Here is a 23942-nt window from a genome sequence, read left to right on the forward strand (position 1 = left end):
CCTCCCCTGAAATGGAAAATGTAAACCCACTCCCTCCAAACTATTATAATTTTGAAATTAAGGGGCTCTCAGGCAAAGATACGGGAGCAGGAATAACAGTTCTTTACTAGGGAAGAATTTTTTTTTTAAAAAATGCAGTAATACAAAACAACATTGCCAGAGTCAGACCATGCCCTGTCCCCCTGTGTGTCAGGGGGTGGCACAGCCCCATCCCATGGGGGCTCAGCCCTCCTGCAGTGCCAGCTGTGGCTCTGCTGGAGCAGGGATCCTGCACAAGGGGGGAGTTTTCCTCTGCAGCTCCAGGGCTGCTGGAGATGGGCCTGGGCTCCCTCTGGCCATGCAGGGCAGCAGAAGCTGCTCCTCTGGCAATGCACTGGGCAAAGGCTGCTGGGCTGTGCCAGGCTCAGATTGGATCCAGGTAGGAATGCTTGGCTCCTCCCCTGGGCAATGCAGCATCTCCCCATGGGATGATGGGATTGGATCAGCCCTGCAGGGACACTCAGTGGCCATGGACAGCAGAGATCTCCTGCAGGGAGGATGGGCTGGGGGAGAGATAAAGAAAAAACTGCCCCATGAACAGCAGAGAACTGCTCCACAATAGGAATAGATTACACCCACCCATTTCCAACCTAAGACAGAGAGCAGAGACTCTCCTGAGTGGAATCTAAAAATGGTTTTGCTCAAGGCCTTCTGGAGCATTGTGTGGAGTCATTGACACAGCCCAGCCCTCCTGGCTCAGCATGGAGGGTGAGGAAACACCTGCAGGAGTTCCTGCTCCAGCCTTTGAAACGGGGTTATTGCCTCCTGAACTTGGAGAAGCAATGAAGGGCTTCTTGTATGCTGGAATATATTACATGTCAGGGGATTTAATGAGGATCAAGCTTGAGTGGCTGAGTAAGGCAGGAGGAAAGCTTCTAGAATTTCCAAACTCTTAAAATACTTTTGTGGCTGATACAAAGGAGGCCCATGGTAAATCTTCAGCTGAGAAAAGCCTTATGACTCAAATGTACATTTATTGGGTCTCTAAAATGATATTTCTGCCAAAACCTAAAAAAAAATTCAGCTTAGCAGAGTAAAGAGTTTTGCTTGTAGGATGTTGAGCCCATTGTGCTTACTTGTGCACTATTTATGTCAGCTACTCTTGGGTGGTTTCTAGCAGAGCTCAATGCAAGGAGGCAGAGTCTTTACATTTACAACAGGAAATGGATTTGACCAGCCAAGAAAAGACATATCCAGTAAGGAACTGAATCCAGCATATATGTAAATGCACTTTCCTCTCCACAGGATTATTGCAGAATCTTTTTTTTTTTTTCCCAGACAATCAAGGTAGGACAGAGCTAGACTGGGATTTCTTCTCCAATGGCCATCTGGATAATGGCTAGGGAACTCATGTGATACTTTAGAAAAATTTTTACTCAACTTCCAGTGGGTTTTGTTTTGTTGATTTTTGGCTTTGTTTTTTTGTTTCGGTTTTTTTGTTTGTTTTTTGGGGTTTTTTTTAATCTGAATGTTGTCTGTGCTATGCCTCTGCTGATTAGCAGGAGTTTGTCAAATACCAGAGCTCAATGTTGCCATGTGGGTAATATACAGACACAGAAAATGTAAAAATTAATTATTGAAGAAAATAAGGAAATACTTCCAGAAAATACAATATGAATCATAGGTGGAAAAGGTTGCAAAAATAGGAGTGTTTCTTAAATTAGAATATGAAGGGTTACCATAGTTTATGTTGCCTAAAATAGGAAGAGTTTGGTGAACTGTGATACCAAAATTGCCTTAACCTGCTTTACCTCCATTTTGGAGAGGGATATTTCATCAAACCTGCTCAGTCACCTGGCAGGACTGACTGCAGTGCAGCTGCCTGGGCTGAAATGTCCCTCAGAGCTGCCCCTGGCCTCAGAGCAGGACAGGGAGCAGCATAAAATGGCTGGGAGAGTTGAAGCCATCAGCCAAACAAAAGCACACACAAGCCAAGCTAACCTGAGCAATGGTTTTGAGGGTCCTTATGAGTTGAATCCTAACAAGGAATGGGGAATCATGTGAAATTGCTGACTGAACAAAAGTGTAGGAAATGCCATGGAAGCACAGAGGGAAGTCATGACAGCACACCTTGGAATGGTTTGTGTGTCTGACCTGAAGGAGAGGGAGCTGCTGGCCAAAGAGTTTGACTGAAGTCTCCTGTGACACCCAGGGCATCTCTAGGTATATTCTCTTGAGATGAACCTTTTTGTACTGAAGGAATATCTGACACTGCTATGGCAGGAATATTCCTTTTTGAAGGAATATCTGACACTGCTATGGCAGTATCTATTAAAAACAACAAAAAAAGGTAGGTGCAGATGAGTTCAGTATGGGAGAGTATGAAGGCCAAGAGTTCACAGAGAAAGCAGTTCACGCCAGGGGTCAGGAGTGCTTATTCCTGTGCTCAGAACTGTGTTTTGAGGTACCTGCCTCTCTCTGGTGCTAAATGTTGAGTTACCAAACTCTGTGTGCTCCAGCTTTGCCAGGTGTATGGATTTGATCTATTTCTTTCAGCAAGAAAGGCAGGGTGTACAGTCCAGGGAAGGAGTTTTCCTCTGAAGTAGGCTGGGGGACAGTGAGCTCTCAAAGGGCACAAACATCCACAGCCAGGCTGTATCTAGCAGGACAGAAAATGTAGGTGATATCTCTTTATGTTGTACCCAAATATTATCCTTAGTTCTGTTGTTAACAGACAGGCAGACAGAGTGAGCTTTTATTTGCCTTTTTTTCCTCACCAACACTTGTATGGAAAACAGAAATTTCTTTGGAAGGTTGACTGGCTGGGTTTTATGGCTGAACAAATCCAGACTGTCCATTTTTATCAGTGTGATTATGCAAGAGTTGTGGGTTCTATGTACAAATGGGATTTCTCAGCTGTAGTTAACCCCCATGTTCAGTCAGGAGTGGTCTGTCTGGCACTGGAGCTGTTTCTGCCCTGACAGCCTGGCATGTTTGCAGTAACCTGAGCTTAGAGGTGCCCAGCTCAGTTACTCAGATTCCTGCTTTTCTCCCCTGCCAAGCAGGGAGCCTGAATCCCTCATCACCCCTGTGCTCTTGGATGACACAATGCTGGTAACAGTGCAGTGATGCTTCAGTAAACTCTGCATTTATAGAACAAATGGATGCTGTAATACAGAAAACAGTCTGGATGCAGGGAAGAAGATCCAAGAGTGTGTCTGTCTGTTGTTCTGTAAGAAATAGTTGGGGTCCCCCTTGGCTTAGTTGAGTAATGGTTAAATCATGATAATAAATCTTATGTTCCTAAATGAAATACAAATTAAAAATGAATGTGTTGAAATTTTTGACTATTGACAGAGTCACAGTATCCAGGCTTTGGTTTTTTCCATACCTTAGTGTGTTCCTGCTCTATCTGCTGTCTGCCTGGTTTTACTTATTATAGCCTTTTTAGGGAACAATATCCCAAATTATGATGCATGAATTTTGCTTTCATTGGTTGGAAAAATGAAGGCCAAAAATCTTTCTTCAATTAATAAGATTTTGCAGTGTTTTCTTTTAACATTCTTTGACAGTCTTTCCCCCGACTCAGAGTAGATGAAAAATGGCCAATTTGTTAAGTGACTGCTGAGGAAGGAATTTCCCACACTCCAGCCCCATTTCACTTTCATTTAAAAAAATTTTAAAAAACACACCAAAAAGCAGCCCACGCTCACACAATAACCTCCTTCCTAGTTCTTTTCCATCTATTAACTTTAAAACAATGTGGAATTACAAATGGATTCCATGAAGTAGTAAATGCAAGTTTAAAAAGACTGAGAGGAGGGAAACAGCTGAATGCCTTAAAAAAGCTTCAAAGCTGAACCCATCATCACCAGGTTTCCCCACCATTCTTAAAATCAATATTTTAAATATTTGTTGCCTGTATTTAAATAACCAAACCAATCCTGGTGCTGTGTAGCAGATCCTGATGGCTTTAATTGTCTGCTGATGTCTTATTTTTCCTCTGGCCCACTGGTTATTTTAATCCTGAAGCTGAATTATAAACATGTAATTCCTCCAGGACAATCATGTACCCAAACCCAGCCAGCTCTGAGGAGTCTGGGGCTGTTTTACCTGCTGGGACTTGGGTGGTTTACAGCTCCTCCTTGCAGTTCTGCAGGATCTCCTTCCCTTCAAAAAGAAACATCCATAGGGACATCAAAAGAGAAGGATGTGCATTAGATCAGTCACCCTGGTTCTTGCCCTTTTTGTGTTTTCCTCATCTCTGCCTTCTTGGCTGTAGCATGGTCTGTCTCCAGCCATTGATACAAATATTGTGTTTTCCCTTCAGCTTTGTGGTGTAGGAATGTGGGGCAAAATTCAGAGAGTTTTCCCTTCCCTTCCTTTTCCTGTTCACTTCTGTTACAGATCTCCTTCAGCCCATCACTGCTTTGCTCATACTCCTAGAATAGTCCTCAAGCACAGAATCTCATCCCTCCAAAGAGATCTGTCCTCAGCCTCTCTGCCCTCTGTGCCTCTGCATGAAGAGGGGTCCAGACATGCACAGAGGAACAATTGGGCTGCACCAAACATGCCCTGAGTGCTTCCAATGCTTTGGTGCTTTGCCTGCTGCTTTATTTGGTTTTGTTGTTTGCTGTGACTTTTCCTCCTCCTGTCTGATTTTAGCAGAAGCAGAAACATGTAGCACTTACACACCAAAAAAAAAAAAAAAAAAAAAAACCCAGGAAATATATTCCTATTTGCCAAAGATCCTAAAAAGCCTCAACAATGCCCTTACTTCTTTGTTCTGAAACCTAAAAAAAAAATTATTAGTGGCTTCCACTACTGAAAATAGGTCTTTACTAAAATACCCAGTAACCCATGGCAGAGAGAGGGCAGGAGCAAGTGTTTTAAAATAGTTTGCTTCCATGGGAAAAAACTGCAAGCAGTTTGTATCACTGAAAAAAAAAATCACTCTCAAAATAAATAGTAATAAAATAAAGCTAGGAACTATTTCTGGTTTGATGTGTTTGGAAGAGAAGGCTAAGATCTGTTTTACCTTAGGGGACCCTGTGGTGTCCTGTAGATGGTATCTGAGAGTTCTGAGCTCTAACAGTCCCTGTTAGTGATTAGGGGCCCTTTTCCTGGAGTGTCCCACTGAGGTGACTCTGTCTGGCCAAAGCCCAGCACCAGTGCAGGCAGACAGCTGCAGGGAGAGCTGCAAGAATGCAGCCAGACAGCTGCAGGTAGAGCAGCACCAGTGCAGGCAGACAGCTGCAGGGAGAGCAGCACCAGTGCAGGGAGAGCAGCACCAGTGCAGGCAGACAGCTGCAGGGAGAGCAGCACCAGTGCAGGGAGAGCAGCACCAGTGCAGGCAGACAGCTGCAGGGAGAGCAGCACCAGTGCAGGCAGACAGCTGCAGGGAGAGCAGCACCAGTGCAGGGAGAGCAGCACCAGTGCAGGCAGACAGCTGCAGGGAGCTGCTCCAGTGCAGGCAGAGAGCTGCAGAGAGCAGCACCAGTGCAGGCAGAGAGCTGCAGGGAGCAGCACCAGTGCAGGCAGACAGCTGCAGGGAGAGCAGCACCAGTGCAGCCAGACAGCTGCAGGGAGAGCTGCTCCAGTGCAGGCAGACAGCTGCAGAGAGCAGCACCAGTGCAGGCAGACAGCTGCAGAGAGCAGCACCAGTGCAGGCAGACAGCTGCAGGGAGAGCAGCTCCAGTGCAGCCAGACAGCTGCAGGGAGCAGCACCAGTGCAGCCAGACAGCTGCAGGGAGAGCAGCACCAGTGCAGCCAGACAGCTGCAGGGAGCAGCACCAGTGCAGGCAGCTGCAGAGAGAGCAGCACCAGTGCAGGCAGCTGCAGAGAGAGCAGCACCAGTGCAGGCAGACAGCTGCAGGGAGAGCAGCACCAGTGCATCCAGACAGCTGCAGCTGAGTGGGGCCCGTGTCTGTCCCTGTGTCCTGGAGCCCTCCATGGCTGGCTGCTGTGACAGGTGTGGCTCTGTCCCCAAGCCACCCCTGCGCAGGCTGAGGGGGGTCATGGCACTGAAGCTGCTTTTTCCCCCCAAATTTTTGCTACAGGAGCAAGGAGGTTTGAGGTGGTATGGTTCAGCTTGTGGCTCCACAGGGATCTGGGCTGCCTAATAAATGCTGAAGGCTTAAACAAACAAGTACTTAGCTATCAACTCCTTTTAAATTTTGGAACTTCAGCCATAATTTCCTCAAGACAGAGAAAATTGTGGTCAGAGTTTAGTGTGTTTTCTTCCTTTTTGTTTGAAGGAGTTCTGCCTTACATGGAAGTCTCTCAGTTTTAGTTACTTGGCAGATGTGAAGTGTACTCCCTTTCTGCATGAAACACAAAAAGGCACCCACATTTCCCAGTTGTGTAACTGGGAATGACAAGTGCTGGAAGACCTGGAAGGTTTGGGCTTTGTTCAAGAGCCTAAGCCCATTCCCAGCCCTGTTTTATGAAGAGAGAACCACATGTCATTGCTATCAGATTGGACTCTTATCTGACCCTCTGGGAGGAAATAGCACAGCAGCTGGCAGGGCTGCAGCCTGTCTTCAGCCTCAGTGTGGGTGTCCTGCTGTGCTGGAGTGCTCCAGCATCTTCTCTGGTCAAACTCCCCTCTCCCAAATGTAAAATGTCATGTTTGTGCAATAAAATATACCAGAGAATTCCTCCTTGTTCAGCAGGACACAGCATGTCTGCAAGAAAGTGGAATGTCAGCTACTGCTGTCCTGTAGGATGAGCAGAGTGAATTCATCCTCAAATGGGGTCTGAGAGTCATTAAATCCAATCCAGTCTGTCAAGAAACACAGTGGGAAACAAGGAAATCAGGCAGCTCCTGAGGAACTGTGTGCTGGGCAGGGGAGCCAGGCTGGAGCAGTTCTGGGAGAGCTGCAGCCTGAGGGAAGGAGCCACCTTGGAGGAGTCCATGAAGGACTGGGCACACTGCTGCAGTATCCCATGGGAGTTCTGGAGCAGGGAGCAGAGTCAGGAGCAAGGAGTGTTGGAGACAAAGCATTTTTGACAGGCTCCAGCCCCATTCCCTGCTCAGACCAGCAGGAATCCACAGGGTGTCCTCTCTGCCAGCCCAGGAGGAGCATCTCAGACAATGTGTGGCATCTCAGGTGTCACCTGCTGCACTAGATTGTGTGGATAGCTGAACTGATCCTCAGATGATTCCATCCATATGAATAAATACAGCTCAAAAACTTAGGGTGTCCAGCAAAAGAAGATCTTTCCCAGACACTGTGGTTCTGAGGAGCAGTGCTTTAGGCAGGTCACCACCTTGAAGGGGCACTGGAAATTGTCTGGTTCAGTTCATGTTTCACACACTGCATTGTGTGCAACTTGGCATGTTGAATATGGTTTTTCATACTTCAGCAGTGCATAGAACACATTCCTTTTTGGAGATTCTGAAACACTGAAAGGATCATTATTTCCCTGCCCAGATCTGGTTTTACCCATGCTCCCTTTGTTGAACCTTAAGCTTAGGGAGAATTGCTCCTGAAATCTGAGAAAAAAAAACCACTGTGGGAATCCCAGCGTGGAATCAAACTTAAGGGTTCCCACTTAGCAGGTCAAAACCTGGTAAGTGAAAACTTGGGAGTTTTTAACAATTAAGACAGGATAAAAAGCATAAAGTAACTCTTTGCCTGCTAAATACTGTGGGCAGTGTTTGTCAAGCAAGAGGAAACTTCAGTGATCATGCAGAATTTACTCTGCTACAGTGCATTTCAGGTGATTTCTTTTATGTTTTTGTATCTAACATAATAGCATTTGCTCCTAAAGGATTTTCACAGAGTTTCTCATTTATTCATTGCAAGTTGAAATAGTTTGGAAGTAAATTTTTTTTTATTATTTTCTTAGATGTGCCTCAAATCATTTTCATCAAAAATCAACAACATTCCTTACTGAATTACTTCCTTGGAGGAACACCCTGTCTGTTCCACCCAACCATTTTTAGGTTCAGTGTTCTGAAACTTCCAATTGGCACTGACTTCTTTTTAATGCCTGAACGGAGAGAAGGGGAAAACAAAACAACAGCAAACATTTCTTCCAATACAATTTATTAGATATAAAATGAGTAATCTCCTATGAGGAGAACAGCACAGTGTTTTTTATTAGCAGCAGGGAGACGAGTTCCACTCAGACTTACGTGGCAGAGTTCAGAATGTTGCACCACACCATTTAAGCACTCACCCTGTGCAGCCTGGAAAAGTTTCCCTGCTGTGGATGCAGGCCAGGCTTTCTCCATCCTTCCCTCACCATAAGCACGTTCCTTTTCTCAAGTCATATTGTGGAATTCTCAGCAGCACATTTACTGCCAGTCCTGCAGGCCCTACTAAAGCTTCTCGTGCATTAAGGATGGGGATATTTTCTGTGTTGTTTTGTCAGTATATTACAACAAAGTATCACCCAACTGACACATGGAACAAAAGAAAAATCGTTGAACTCATTGGTTGCAAATTGGTGCTGTACATTGTCTTTTCAGAACTGCAGTTTCACTTAAAGATAAATAAGTAAAATACTTTTACTGCATCCAGCTTCTCTTTTACTGATTAGGGAGGAATAGTGGAGCTTGGATCCTGGTTTTAAAAGTCTAATGGGGCATGAAATAAATAGCTCTCATGACAGTACAGAACGGAAAAAAGATAGATGATTATTAAACTGTGTGTAAAAGTCATCTTTATTGCCCTATTGTTGTTTTGGCTTCGCTCTGAGACGTGGGGAAGGCTCAGAAAAGCCTGAGCATGTTTCTTGGCAGCTCTTCATAAGCAATGAGCCCTGTGGAAAGCCCCATGAAATTCATGATTCTGTTGAAAAATAAGGCCAGGAAAATGTTGCAAGAGGCAAAAAAAAAAAAAAAAAAGTAGTGTTTCTTTAAGACAATGTCAGTAAAGGTGACAAGAGAGGTGGTTTTGAAGGAGCAGAATTCCTTGGATATTTTTCAGGGATTTTTTTTCTCTCTCTATTTTTTTCCTTCTTTTTTTTCCTTTTTTGTTATTTTTTCATGAGTTAGCAGCAAAGGAGATCCACCTGTTAAAGTTCCACCTGTCACTATAACTTGGTTCTAATCTGAAAACTGCAATAATTTGTGGTATATCAGACTGCTCTCTCTCTCTTCATCTGTCCAGCATCTGCTTGCATGTTACCTATTCTCTTTAGCTTTGATTAAAGAGAGTAAGTGTGCCTTGATGGAACAAAAGCATTATTTGGGATTAAAAAAGATGTGTAACTGATGATAAAATAAATGTAGCTGTGGTTTTCCTCTCTGTTTTATAGAAGCACTTCAGAAACCCAAACTGGAGCTGGGATTTGAGAACATGTAGAGAGAGGAAAATGGGGAGGTTGGATGGTTTTCTACACTTGAGAAAGCATTACACTGAAGTTCTCTCTTGTTTTAGCATGATCAAATATCCTTCACAAAGAGAAGCAGTGCTGCTAGGAGTTGGCCTAAGATGAATGTCCAGTCTGTTTTTAGGTTCACATAACTATCCAGTGAGAAATTTGGACTAGACCTTTAATTGCTGCACAGAGAAGCAGCCCTGTGTCACTCCAAAAAAAAAAAAAAAAAAAAAGAGGATCACATTTTTCCTCTGATACTGACATTAAAGCAACCAATGAATATTGAGCTCTCAGGTCTGAGGGCAGATTTTTTGGCCCAGATAATTTTCTGAGTGAATAAAATATGAGAAAGACATTGTGTAGCTGGTGCCTTGGGCTTTGCTTTTCAAAAAGTGTTTTATTTCCCTGGCATGCTTTCTACTGAACATTGGTGGAGCCTGAAATAATGACCAAGAGGTATTTTCTTCCTGAGATGAGGCTGCTCTAGTTGCAAGGCATTCCCAAGTGAGCTCCCTAATGAGTGATAGATGGGAAAAATAACAAGAAGGATCCTTAAATGTTCCAAGTTTTGCATGAAAAATATCATTTTTTTGGATGCTGTGTTTGGTACCTAGCCTAGAATTCTCCTACATTTTGATAGTGGTGTCTTCAGAATGACACAGTGAGTCATAATATTTGACATTTGGGGAGATTTTTACTGGATCTCTAAGCACTTGTCATGACTGTTCAGAAGAATACTTTAAGAAGAATTATGGTTTCCTTTGAGAGTTTTGATACTGTTCATATTTTTTTAGGGCCTGTTTCCTTTGCTTCAAAACAAAACAAAAGAAAAAATAGAAACTTCAGAAGTATGTATTGACCATTTTTAGTGAAAGGGCAGTTGAAGGCATCTATCCACACTCTCTTCATTTCTTAGATGGCCTTCCAAAATTATTTCCAGCTTTAGCTCATTTGAGCTCTTTTCATGTCACCAGCCAGTTAAATTTAGATGTTTATTTTCCCATGAGATCCATAGCACATGAGGGACATGGGGAATACCGAGATGACAAACTGGCAGCTCTCCAAGCTTTGTAGCAAGGTGTGACCTGCTGATGTTCAGGTCTGAGGGAGTGCCTTTGTTAGATTTTGGGAGGGTTGGTGGCCTGTGGGCTTGGGGATGGCAGTAAACAGACCTGTCCCAGTTCTGCCACCTCAGAAGGTGTCAGCAGTGTTCACAGCTATAGGAACTGAACATCTCTCATTGCTTTTGAGGGGCAGCAAAGTGCAGTGGCCAACCCCAAGCCCAGATCTGTTCCCTGGTTCCCATGGATCTCCAGTATTCAGTTTCTTGGGCACATTCCCTTTCCTCAGCTGGATATTTTCATTATATTTGCACAGGGTTTGTCCAGGGCTGTAAAAAGATTTGGTAGCCTGTGACCGTGCTCACAGGGGGCTGAGGATGAGGGAAGAGATGAGGATCTGACTCCATGTTTCAGAAGGCTGATTTATTGTTTTATGATATATATTATATAAAAGCTATACTAAAAGAATAGAAGAAAGGATTTCATCAGAAGGCTGGCTAAGAATAGAAAAGGAATGAAATGATAACAAAAGCTTGTGTCTTGGACAGAGAGTCTGAGCCAGCTGACTGTGATTGGGCATTGATTAGAAACAACCACATGAGACCAATCCCAGATGCACCTGTTGCATTCCACAGCAGCAGATAACCATTGGTTACATTTTGTTCCTGAGGCCTCTCAGCTTCTCAGGAGAAAAAATCCTAAGGAAAGGATTTCTCATAAAATGTGTTTGTGACAGTAGCCTTTAACAGTGGTGGCTGCCTGGGATCCCTTGGCTCCAGGTGGAATTGCCTGTCCTGTAACTTCTGTGCACAATAAACTGCAGGATGCCAAGGCAGACTCCCCTGGCAGTGCCAGCCCAGCACCAGGCCAGGAGGGTTTGTAAAAAAGCCAGGAGGGTGTGTATGGCCCACGAGGATGGGGTTTGTGCTGGCAGTGCCACCTCCCATGGGTTGTGTTCCTGCTCTCATTTACATTAGACAGCTCTCAAAAGCAGATTTAGGACACGTTCATGTTTGAAACACAGAAAAACAATTGAGTAGTTTTGGCAAACACATATTATACTTCCATTCTAAGAGGAAGAGTCATATCAAGATCTGTGTATCTTGTACTGCACACAAGATGTGTGGACACTTGTGCTTCCACAAGTGGGAGGAATAACCTGACAGAGCAGTAGCACCTGGGGGAGTTAACAAACCACACCTATCAGCACCAGAATAATCCTCAAAACTGTGCTCTCAGCCAGCTCACCAGATCACAGAACTGATAAAAGATGGATGGTTCTGATTTGCATTTTCCATCTGAATTTTGATCTTTGTGGTTTGCTTGGCTTGTGTTTTCAAGTGTTTCTCTGTAACCACTAGAGTGTAGAGAAATGTAAGGATTTTTGAAAATGGCATTTCTCCCAGGACAGGTGGAGCTGCAGCTCCATGAAAACCTTCCAGAACAGTGCCAGCCCACCAGTGCCTCCCACATTATCCTTTTTCCCCAGCATTCCCATGGCCTGTTCCTTATGTGATGGTGTGTACCATGCACAGGGACAGAAAATATGTGTACCCTTGAAAGCCTGCAGATGTGCTCCTCTGGTGGAGCTGCACAGGGGGGCTTTGGGACTGTAGATTTTGGGGGGTTCCATGCTGAGATTACCTGACCTTTGCTTTCCCTGCAAGGCTTTGGGAGGTGTGGGATAGGTTTCTGTGTGATTCTAGGGAAGGCAAAGATCTCTGTGGTCTTTGGCTGGATCTCAAAGCCTGGGGTACTGAAGTGTGACCTAATAATTCAGAACTCAGAGAAGGATTGTCTTTAAATAAACTATCACGGCTTGAATGTTCTACAGCTATTAATTATTAAAACTTATACAAATCCAGGGAGGCTCATGGCATTTTATACACCAGACCTAGAAACAGCTGAGCTGGGCTTACATGAGGTAGATTTTTTCTGAAAAGACATCATCTCCTGTGAGCACAATAGAGCTAGTACTTCTCTTATAAATAGTGAATGTTTTATAATTGCATGCAGTCCTAAAGCTGGTTCCTATTATGGAGAGTCACAGAGGTTTTGGGGGGAGGGTTTGTGGGTTGTTGTTCTTTCCCAGAATGATGTCCAATCAGCTTCTTTGGCAGTGTATTAACCATGGCTGAAATATGTGCCCGTGTGAAAATGTTGGGGTCTAATGAGCAACTTCACTTTTGTGTCACTTTCTTGCTTTGAAATAAGAGGTTCTGGGTCAGGAGCTGCCCATTTGATCCCTTGTCTGTCTCCAAGTGGAGTTCATACATCAGTGCTTTGATATCAGGCTTTCAAACCCCTGTGATAGGAACAGTGTGGTCACTGTAGGTCAAAGGAGCTGATTTAATGAAGTCTCACATGCCCTCAACAAGCAATTTTGTCACTTCCTGCTGAACTACTGAGCTGTCTCCACTTGGGGAGATTGGCCATCCCTGGACATCATGGGTGTTCAACATTGTTCAAACTGTGTCACAGCTTTTTTGCTTTTCCTTTGCCTCAGGTGAACTGTGTGATGAGGTGATTAACCACTGTGTTCCTGATCTAAATCCCTGCCAGCATGAGTCCAAATGTGTTCCCCTGGACAAAGGAACCAGGTAAGAGAGTGTGTGTGTGTGTGTGTGTGTGTGTGTGCTGGTCTCTGCACAGAGGGCACTTTCATCCATTGGCTTCACTGGGGTTGTACTGGCAATGAGTGGGGACAAAAATCTCCAAAATTAACACAAATTATGCAAGGCTATGTACATTTCAGTTGTCTGTGCCATATTTTAACTTTAATCCATCCATACATCTCTTGGTCTCTCCACAGAGGGCACTTTCATCCATTGGCTTGACTGGGGTTGTACTGGCAATGAGTGGGGAGCAAAAATCTCCAAAATTAACACAAATTATGCAAGACTATATACATTTCATTTGTCTGTGCCACATTTTAACTTTAATGCATCCATACATACTTTTCTAGCTTTCTGTGGTTTACTGAAAATAATGGATGTACCCCCAGAGCAGAGGAATTATTCTGGAATAGAGCATGGCAATAGGAGAATTTATGGAACAGTCACTGCAAAGCACCTTATCCTACATCACAAACCAAAGACAGCTTCCTTGTGTGACCCTTAGGGCACTTATAAATTCAAACAGTGTAACAGGAGCCTGAACAGATCCAGAGCTGGGTGGCTCCAGCTCAGGAGCTGCCTTTCCCATTGGCCTTGCTTGGCTCATCTGGGCTTTGGTGATGTCTGTGTTTGCATTTTCCTGTTGGGAATGACACTGGCTGTGTCACAGGGGTGAGACAAAGCCTTGTGTTCTGGATGGCAGCAAAGCACCAGGAGCTTTGGGCCTGGGGACTTGGAGAGGTGCACAGTGTTCATGGCTTGTGTGGAGAGCAATTTAGCAAACAGAGACAGTCAGCTGGACAGTCCAGCTCTGTGAAATCCTTCTCAGGAAAAGATCTCTGGAGACAAATGCAGGAGAGTTCAGTGCAGAGGGAGCTGCTGTCTGCACCTTCCCTGAGGTGTGCTCACAGTGCAGCCCTGGGTGCTCACTGATCCCCTCCTGGGGCTCTGTCCTCTCCCAGGACAGGGAAGGTGACAGGCTTTGTTCCTCCTGGCAACTTCCAGCTGAGGTCACATTGTGTCCTGTGAAGCAGCCAGCATGTCAGAACAGTGTGAACTGACACACAGGACATTTCAGGAGAGTTAGAAGGAAAGGAACCAAAATCTTAGAGAGGGTGGCTATCTCAAGGGCAGCTGGCTCTCTGCTAGACAGGCAGTACAACACCAGCCTTTCTTTTGGGTGAAAAGCCTCCAGACAGAAATGTTTCCAAATCTTGAAGAAGATGAAGCTATTAAATGATGAGGATGGTTCCTGAACTGATGGGTAGGCACCAGACAAGGAGGTGTGTGCCAGTGCATAAATAGTCCCTGATGTTCTTTCCAGGATTCATTCCCAATTAATCCATCATTTGGTTAATCCAGCACCTTTGGTTAATTCAGTAGCTACATCATGTTTTGAGGTGAAGGCTAGTGACTCAAACTGCTTTCTTTTAGAGCATGAAGGGGTGCAGGCAGCTGTGGCCCTGAATGGTTTTCCCATTTCTGGAAGCATTGTCATACCTGCACCCAAACAATTTGAGTAAACAAGATACATTTTCTCACAATCTTGCTAGAAAAGTGTTCTTCACAGTAGGGCCACTAGCCCTTGAGGGGAGCTAAATAACTGCTTTTAAGTATTTTTTGCTACTCTTTGTTGTGTTATTCTTCCCACTATTCATAGAACACCGTCACAGACATCTTTTATGAAAAATTCTTTCCTTAGGATTTTTCCTCCTGAGAAGCTGAGAGGCCTCAGGTACAAAATGCAAACAATGGTTATCTGCTGCTGTGGAATGCAACAGGTGCATCTGGGATTGGGCTCATGTTTCTAATTAATGGCCAATCACAGTCAGCTGGCTTGGACTCTCTGTCTGAGACACAAACCTTTGTTATCGATTCTTTTTCTATTCTTAGCCAGCCTTCTGATGAAATCCTTTCTTCTATTCTTTTAGTATAGCTTTAATATAATATATATAATAAAATAATAAATCAGCCTTCTGAAACATGGAGTCAGATCCTCGTCTCTTCCCTCATCCTCGGACCCCTGTGAACACAGCCACAGAACAATACAGAAAAATCCATTATTTCTTTACTCCTTCTGTCCCATTGGCTTCCTAGCAGCCAAACTTGAGAAGTGAAGGAGCCTTGAATGTAGAGGTGTCCAAGCATTGCTATTTCTTTCATACTTTGGTGGCCCCAGACCATTCAGAAATGAGCCCTCAGCAGTTGTGCAGAGATGTCTGGATGCTGCTGGGGCTCTGAAACCAGCAGCCTGTGCTCCTGTGCTGGAGATGATCCCCTGAGCTCCTGTGGTGCAGGATGAGGCTCCTGCAGGAGGAGTCTGGCTCCTGTCTGTCTGTCTGTCTGTCTGCTTCAGAGGCAGAGGGTGTCAATGGCAGGAGTGCCCTGGGCATGTGAGCAGGACACAGCAGTCTGTCTGTCCTGCTCAGATGCCCAGGGCACAGAGCCTGACTGTCAGCTCTGGTCAGTCTGCAGCCCTGCAGAGGCAAGAAGAGATGACAAGAGGAAAAAAAAATAGGAAGCCAAGTTATTTATTGAGGTGGGGAGGGAAATTCCATTCTGGCCCTGCCATAGAAGCTGTGATTCACTGCTTGAATACAACAGACATTGAGTGCATGCAGATGCAAATCCCCTCAGATAGGCCAACAATTTAAATACCACTGGACATGTTTTAGGCTCTCTGTGATACTGGGAATGTTGCCATCACTACAAGGCTGTAGGAGAAAACAAGATTTGAACTGTAGTGGTGTCAGATGGTCACTGGGAAATGAGATATCTAATTGTGTAAAATACTCTCTTGCCAGGATCAGAACATGAAGGTTTCTTTGCCACCTTCTTTACTTCTTAACATCAGATTTTACTGACTGACCCTCAGTCCCTTGCTGGCATGTCTGGGATTGTGGGATAAGGATGGAGTTACCATGCCTCATTCCCTGATGGCACAGACCCTGGGTTTCTAGGAGGAGTCCAGATGAGGAACTCATGGGGCTGAATTTCTCCCCTCCTGGACATCAGGCAGGCATTTTTTGGTAGCTTCAGCTTAGATGTGACACACCAAGAGCTCAGAGGAGACTGACCCAAAAGGAATTCCATGCTTCTAAAGCCAAGCTTGGAAGCAAACTGGATATTTCAGTGTGTCTTTGGCTGCACAGAGCTCTTTGCTTTTGGAGTTAAATATGCAGGTGGCTTTCCTCCCTTCCAGCCTCCACATCTTTAGTATGCTGTTACTGTATAGAAGAAGAGTAGCTTTCTATATGCCAGAAAACAAAACAAAAAAAACAGCCTTTAACACAATGAAATTACTTCCAAAAAATAACTTCAAGAAAGGAGCATGTTTTTCCATTCACTGTATTGATGTTGGAGCATGATATAAATATACTTTATTATTCTAAAGCTTGGAATTATTACCTGACAGCTTAAAATGCTGATTTAATGCAGCCCCGCAGAGAAAAGTGGCGGTTCTGTCATTACTGAGATAGCCAATACACATCATAAAAGTGATGCATGGCAGCCCTGAATAAGGAACTGCACATTGTTCATTATTACATCACTTTATATTAGGACTGCAGGGATCAATAAAAAACAACAGGATTAAATGCTGCCAGTTCCCCTCACAAAGTCTTTTGATTGACACTATTTCCTTGCAGGTGTGTCTGCAATGCTGCCAGAAAATGCTGCCCATTTCTTAGGGTTTGGGGCAGGAACACCTCTTGTTTTTTGCTCTTTGCTCTGATTTGTCATCTCCATTATGTTAACCACAGTATTCCCTGAGGCAGCAAGGTGTAAAATAGCAATGCACACGTGCAGAGGTGGGAGATGGACCCTCCTGTGGCTGCCAGGTGGTGCTGGGGCTGTCCTGCAGGGAAGGAGGGTTCTGCATGCCCCCACCCCTGCCCAGGGACAGAACAGGCTGTGCCCCATTTCCTCCTTCAGGCAGTCAGGCCATGCTCTGCAAGGGCCTGGAGCTCACATTCTCTGTGAGTGACCCCTGGGTGGGGTGGCTGCTGTCACCCTGCAGCCTCTCCTGGCCACTGGCACTCACAGGTGACGCTGTTGATCCTGCAGAGTCACCCAGCTCAGCCCTGGGAGCAGCCAGGAGCCACCTGCTGTCACTGGGGACAGCAGCCAGCACAAGGATGCTGCCTGGGAAGTGGAAGTGGTGTTTCCTCATCACTCCTGTGTGTCCAGTTCCTCTGAAGAGGTTTTCCACAAGGTTCCCCCTGCATTTACCCCACCAGGCTGCTGGCAGGGAGAAGGAGGAGGAGGCCAGCTGAACAGATTGATGGAGCAGTAGCCTCTCTCCTGATGCCACATCCTCAGCTTTATAATGTGTCTCCTCTTCCAGCTCTCAGTGACTAGCACGTTGGGTCCAACCACAGGCTCTAGCAAGAGCACAAACCTCTCTTTTAGTGCTGAAATTCTCTGCAGCTCTTCTCCTGATTTGCTTGAAGTGGTATGCCTTTTGTTTTCCAGATGTGCAACATCCAGCTGGGAGGACTAAAATGTGTTTTATGGACTAAAGAGTGTTCATGACTAAACATTGCCTACAGTATAGATTCAAAAAAAGGCTGCTCAGCAATCCCAAAAGATCTGATCCAAGTCAGAGACTTTGGGATGCATTTTCTATTGTCAGGTTATACACTTCTGCAAGACTTATAAATAGAAATGCTGATTCAGCCTTCGTATAGCAGACTTGAAAATTGTACAAAATAAAACCAACAGGCAACGTCTGCAGGTCTGGGTACATCCCACTGTGCTCCATCCCACGGTGTCACCCCACAGCAGAAGGTGCAGTGTCACCATGGCAAAAGACATGCTGCACAGACAACTTTCCACTGCTGCAGCAGCGTTTTGAATGGAAATGAATTTTGCCAATGAATGGAAAGCAGGTGGTGGTCTCAAAATTTGGTCTTTCTCTCTGAATTTGCTGAGGTTTATGGCTTGTTCACAGACTGTTTTGGAAGGTGGACCCTTCCTGTGTACAGGGCCAAGCTCAATTACCCAGCAGTGTGCAGGCACTGGCAAAATCATATTGTGGGGTATGACACTGCCCTTGCAGAATATTGTCCCTTATTCTGTAGGGTCAGGGAGGGGATTGCCGCCTTTAGCACAGCTGGGACTCTGTAGGGTGAACACCCCTCTCACAGACTCAGCTGAGGAGAAGCTGTGGGATGGTGGTGCTTTGCTAGACTGGAATTTCAGCAGGTTGCAGAAGCTCAAATGCAGGCAGCCAGGAGGGACCTGGGCGGGAGCTGTGCTTGATGCTGCCAGCAATAATTGCAAACATGTCCCCACCCACATCCACCAGGTGCTGGGCTGCCTGAGCGAGCTGCCGGTGTGAAAGGAGCCATTAACAGGGATGTTCTGCCTTTCAGATGCGAGTGCCTGCCGGGCTACAGCGGCAAGCACTGTGAAGTGGATGATGATGACTGCGTGGGCCACAAGTGCCGCCATGGAGCCGCCTGCGTGGACGCGGTCAATGGCTACACCTGCGTGTGCCCGCAGGGCTTCAGGTACGGCAGGGCTCACCCCCATCCGAGCCAGCCTCTAACAGCACTGATCTGATACCTTCATCAGCCTCTAACCCAGCCCTGACATCCCCATCAGCCTCTAACCCAGCCCTGACATCCCCATCAGCCTCTAACCCTGCACTGATCTGACATCCCTATCAGCCCCTAACCCAGCCCTGATCTCCCATCCTCACCAGCCTCTAACAGCCCTGATCTGATACCCTCATTAGCCCCTAACCCAGCCCTGACATCCCCATCATCCTCTAACCCAGCCCTGACATCCCCATCAGCCCCTAACCCAGCCCTGATCTGACATCCCCATCAGCCCCTAACCCAGCCCTGATCTGACATCCCCATCAGCCCCTAACCCAGCCCTGATCTGACATCCCCATCAGCCCCTAACCCAGCCCTGATCTGACATCCCCATCAGCCCCTAACCCAGCCCTGATCTGACATCCCCATCAGCCCCTAACCCAGCCCTGATCTGACATCCCCATCAGCCTCTAACCCAGCCCTGATCTGACATCCCCATCAGCCCCTAACCCAGCCCTGATCTGACATCCCCATCAGCCCCTAACCCAGCCCTGATCTGACATCCCCATCAGCCTCTAACCCTGCACTGATCTGACATCCCCATCAGCCCCTAACTCAGCCCTGATCTCCCATCCTCACCAGCCTCTAACCCTGCACTGATCTCCCATCCCCATCAGCCTCTAACCCAGCCCTGATCTGACATCCCCATGAGCCTCTAACCCAGCCCTGATCTCCCATCCCCACCATCCTCTAACCCAGCCCTGATCTGACATCCTCATCATCCTCTCCCAGCCCTGATCTGACATCCTCATCATCCTCTCCCAGCCCTGATCTGACATCCCCCTGTGAACAGGTGCCTGTCCCTGCTTAAAGGAGGTTTTAACAAGTTAACTGGATATTTTTTGCTTGGAAAGCAGCGATTTTGGGGCAGTGCTGTGTGAGTGTGCCTGCCCCAGCCATCCCTGCTCACACACTAAGCACACCACCTAACACACCCACCTAAGTTATATGGAGATAAACCCTGCATGTGCAGAGTGAGCAAAGGAAAATAAAATTGTGTTTATGAACCCTCCCAACTGGCTGCAAGGAAAACGTGAGTCTGAAGATTTTGTGGCAGTGTCTCTGTGCCTCTTGGACGAGCTCAGTTTGATTCAGGCTGTAAATTTCCAGCCTCTCATTCTGACAGCTGCCAATATATCTGACTCCTGGAAATCTCTGTCTGTCAAAGATAAGTGTGCTCCTCCAAATGGATTCACTAATCATTGCCTGGGGCTGGATACTGGCTTCCTTCCAGCTAAACCTTTTCTGTGTTTGAAATACACACATGAGACAAAGAAGGAGTACCTGAAATGATCAGTCTTGACAAAGCAGAAATTGCATGAACACTTATAAATCATCTTCTCTGCTTTGTATCTGCAACTGTTTTCATTCTTCTTGCTTTCATCCTTGCTGGTTTGGGGTTTTTTCCCTTCCCTCCCAACACACGTTTCTGTTGCAAAGCAGACAGCCTTCCCTGAACAGGCATTGATATACAACATGATGTCAGCCCATGGTTTCACAGAATCAGGCTTGTTATTTACAAGCTATCAGATATCCTCTGAATTTCAAAATTCTCTCCATGTTTCACTCTCTGCTCCAGTCCATTTGATGGCCTTAGGGATCCTGCAGATTGGTGACTGGTGAGGCTAACGTGACTGTGGGATGTAAATCCTCAGTGTTAGCCAATTGTTAGAGCTGAGAAATGGGATTGCAAAGCCACATCTGGAGTCAAGGCTAACTCCAGCCTGTCATCACATGGGGCTGACTGGGAGACTTTTGCTGCAGGCCCTCTGATTTTTAAGGCCTGTAAGCACTAGGCAGTGATGAATGTGAGGGTTTTTTTCTGGGAAAGCAGAGTCACAGTGTTGGTCAGAGATGTTCTGAGTTGACACAGCTGGGTGAAGCAGCAGGGGTAGGTGGGAGGTTGGTCTGGTCCCTTCCCATGTACCAAAGAGCTCTACTGGCAATTTAGGCAGTGCCCCAGGTTGCCTGGTCTCACACCAGGGGCATCAAGAGCAGGACCTGGAGCAGTCCAGTCTCCTCTCTTGATCAGATGAGGGGCTCTCATTGCACTAACAGTCCTCCAAGTAGAGGAGGAATCTTTCTACACTAAGCTCCAAAACTCAACTACCAGCTTAGACAGCACTTCACAGCCCAGGGCAACCATGGGCAAGCAAAGCAACTCCACTGCCTGTCAACAGCACAGCCAGGATTAACTTCAGTTCTCCTGTTGGCTTTCTTTTTTCCACTAGTCCATGCCACTTCCTTAAATTTCCTGTGCAAGATGCAAGGAAGACAAGGGTCTTTGGGGAGGAAAACCTCACACTGAGCACTACTACACTCCCTCTGCCAAGGCAGACAGCAAGATGGAGCCCCATGTGTTCCCCATGCAGAACAGTCCCTGATCTTGTTTGATTGCAGGATTAAAATTCTGCTAACAAAATATGATCTCATTATTCTTCCCATGACTCAAGCCTTTTGTAGTTTAAAGGCCTGCTGCTCTGAAGGGGGTTCTGAGGTTTGGGCTTTTTTCCTGTTAAGATTACAAATGCAAATATGGTGATTGACAGAGCTCAGCCTTCTGATGTTCAGGGTTGCAGACTCCCCTGTCCTCACAGCTGCCTTGGGCACGGGGATGTGTGACAAGGAGATAACTGTGCACGTGTTTGAAGGCTGCAAGTGTTGATGAAAAGGAGAAAACACGAGGGGTGGCCCAACAAAGGTAACTAGGAGACCTAAGATGATGATTAATAAAGTTTTTTGGCAGAGTATCAGGAATCATTTCCCAGCAGTGAGTTTGCAGAGTGCCCTCCCAATTATCCAGAGCTTATGCTGTTGTAATAAAAGCACAGACCTGTAATGATTTTATGGTTGTCACTACACTGTGTGTCAAAGCCACACATTAAAAAGATGTTAAAACTTCCATCCTCACACAGCTGAACAAATGGCATTGGGTACTTCTGAGCAGTGTAGGTAGGGCCTCATGCACAGTGAGGCTCTCATGACAGCCCCAAAAATCAATAGTGCCACCATGCACACGCTCACTCTCCTATTTCATCACTTCCCATTCACTGGTCAGGTGTAGCTGTGCTCCTTGCAGCACCTTTCCTTAGCACTCACCAACTTCTCCCAGCTGCAGAATCTGCTTTCCTCCTGAAAAGTTTTCAGTGTTTTCTTCCCAAAAAGCACTCATTTGCCCCCTGCAGATGAAAACATTTTAGAGAATTTGTGAGTGCTGCTGAATAAACCCCGAGTTCTCCGAGCTTCCCTCCAGCAATCAGCCTCACAGAAGTGCTGCCTGATAAATGCTGCTCTGGTGGGGAAGCACACATTATCTGCAGAGCCTGATGGAAGCACTGCTCCTCTGTGCTGCAGATGCTTCTGAGCTCTCCACTGGGACAGGCTCCTGCAAGGAACTCACAGTGATTATTTAAATAAATGAGATTGTACCAGGCAGAATGGACTTGGCCAAGCTATGGAAGGGAGTCAGGCTGTGTTCCACATTTCCACTGCTGGGGAAATAAATCTTATTAATTATTTCTAAATATATACTTATAAAAAATGTTTAAAATTATAAAGGAAAGGGCCTTGACAGAGCTGTCACTAATGTAAGTTCTAGGTGCCAGTATCAGGAGAGCTGCCCTGGTAAAGCCACACACCAGGGGGGTTTCACAACAAGCAAGGGTGTGCAGGAGCCATAGCAGGAGCTTGGGGAATCTTTCAGAGCACACTAAGCACAGACACTCTGGCTTCTTCCAACATTTGCTTTCTGTTAGTGGAGGCTGTTGTGGGTCACGTGGATTTTTTATTATGATTATTTTTAACTTCCAAAACATTAAAATTATACGCACTGATTTTCCTTCTGTTTCCTACTTGCTGCCAAAGACAAAACAAAACAATGGGCATTAGGTAGAATGGAGCTCACAGGCTGGGATAGCAGTGCTCTGTTCTGCTGGTACCTCTGGAAAGGGATTCCCTTGTTTGCAGAGTAGACTCAAATCACAGATGTAGGATGGGGAGGTCTCAGGTTTGAATGGCTCACAGGCTTCACTGGGAAGCTCTGCAGGGCACAGTAGGGGTGGAAGCTGTTTCAGGCAGGCTGCAGTGCCTTGCAGAGCTGTAGAACCCGAGCAAAGGGCACTTCAGGCTGCTCTCAGTGTCTGCACTGCCTTGTTCACACCCAGCTCAGGATCCCTGCCAGCACTCAGCTGGGCTCCTTTCACAGCAGGCACACAGCAGGTGCCTGGACCTCAGAGCCACTGCTCCAAAGCAGAAGGGCAGTGATGCCCTAGGATTTCAGCTTTTCTATTTTTCAGATCCTGCACTGCTTTAGTGTATAGCTCTGAAACTCCATGGCCTGTCAGCTGCTGTTTTCCCGTTTCATTGAGATAAAACAATTCCTCTCTAGGCCTGGAACTCAAGGACACCTCACTGTCTCAGGCCCCAGAGATGTAAACAACAGTGAATTTGGGGGAATAACTTGAAGTAAATGACTTCATTACCTGAAAATGTAATTGGAGAATTAACCCCTGAGATGTAAATGGACCAAACTCACAATTACCTGAAAACCTCGTGACCATCATCCCACCTGGGTCACCAGAACTGATGTCTTGGAGTTTGTTAGGAAAATTCATCCACAAACACCAGAGGTTTATATCCAAAAAGGAGACAGAGGAGTCCTTTGACTTTATTTGAATAAAGGGAGAGGCCATGGGTGCATTCCCCTGGGGTCTCCAATTTTTGGAGGATGCAGCCTCCTTTTATCCCAATTTCCCGGCCACATTTCCCTGCTCTCTTTCCCCATTGGCTGAGGTACTTGAGAGGTTCAGACTTCCCAGAATGTCTGATACCAAAGATTTCCCTCTAATGTATAACCCTCCCTTTTAATTTTTAATTCTTACAGAATTTAGGGGTTTTTCTTCCGCATTGTTTCTTTCATCTTTCAATGTCTAATTTCATTTATCAGCAAACCTAAAGTTTATTTGTAAAAGCAAATATCTTTCTCCATACATCAATCAGTGGAATCCTTCCATTGTTTCTTTTATCTCCCAGTGCTGGTTTCATCCACCAGCAGACCCAGAGCTGGTTTGTAAAGACAAATCCTCTATTCCTCTCAGAGTGGCCACCTAAAACAGAGGCTAGACAAGATTAAGAGAGTAAAAGTGAGTCTATTGGAATGTTACCAATATTGCAGATGGGACATGCCTGAGCTTGTCTGGCCCTTGGTGCTGAACCAAACAGCAGCACTGTGGTGTTTCACCCCACAGACACCCTTGGCTGGCTGGGTGTGTGGTGTTTCACCCTACAGACACCCTTGGCCAGCTGGGTGTGTGGTGTTTCACCCCACAGACACTTTTGGCTGGCTGGGTGTG

At 45.9% G+C, this 23942-nt stretch overlaps 1 protein-coding gene across 3 annotated transcripts in view; it reads left to right on the forward strand.

Moving 5' to 3' along the window:
* SLIT3 (slit guidance ligand 3) overlaps positions 1 to 23942 on the forward strand; it is a 494398-nt gene that overhangs the window by 441920 nt on the left and 28536 nt on the right. For all 3 annotated transcript variants that reach the window (XM_071443101.1, XM_071443102.1, XM_071443103.1), the window contains 2 exons: positions 12880 to 12973; positions 18364 to 18501. In XM_071443101.1, coding sequence (XP_071299202.1) covers positions 12880 to 12973; positions 18364 to 18501 — 232 coding nt within the window. The remainder of the gene's footprint in view (positions 1 to 12879; positions 12974 to 18363; positions 18502 to 23942) is intronic.

The sequence above is a fragment of the Agelaius tricolor genome, unplaced genomic scaffold (genome assembly GCF_023055355.1).
Source record: "Agelaius tricolor isolate 1412-34295 unplaced genomic scaffold, bAgeTri1.0.p SCAF_18, whole genome shotgun sequence".
NCBI classification, from domain to species: Eukaryota; Metazoa; Chordata; class Aves; order Passeriformes; family Icteridae; genus Agelaius; species Agelaius tricolor.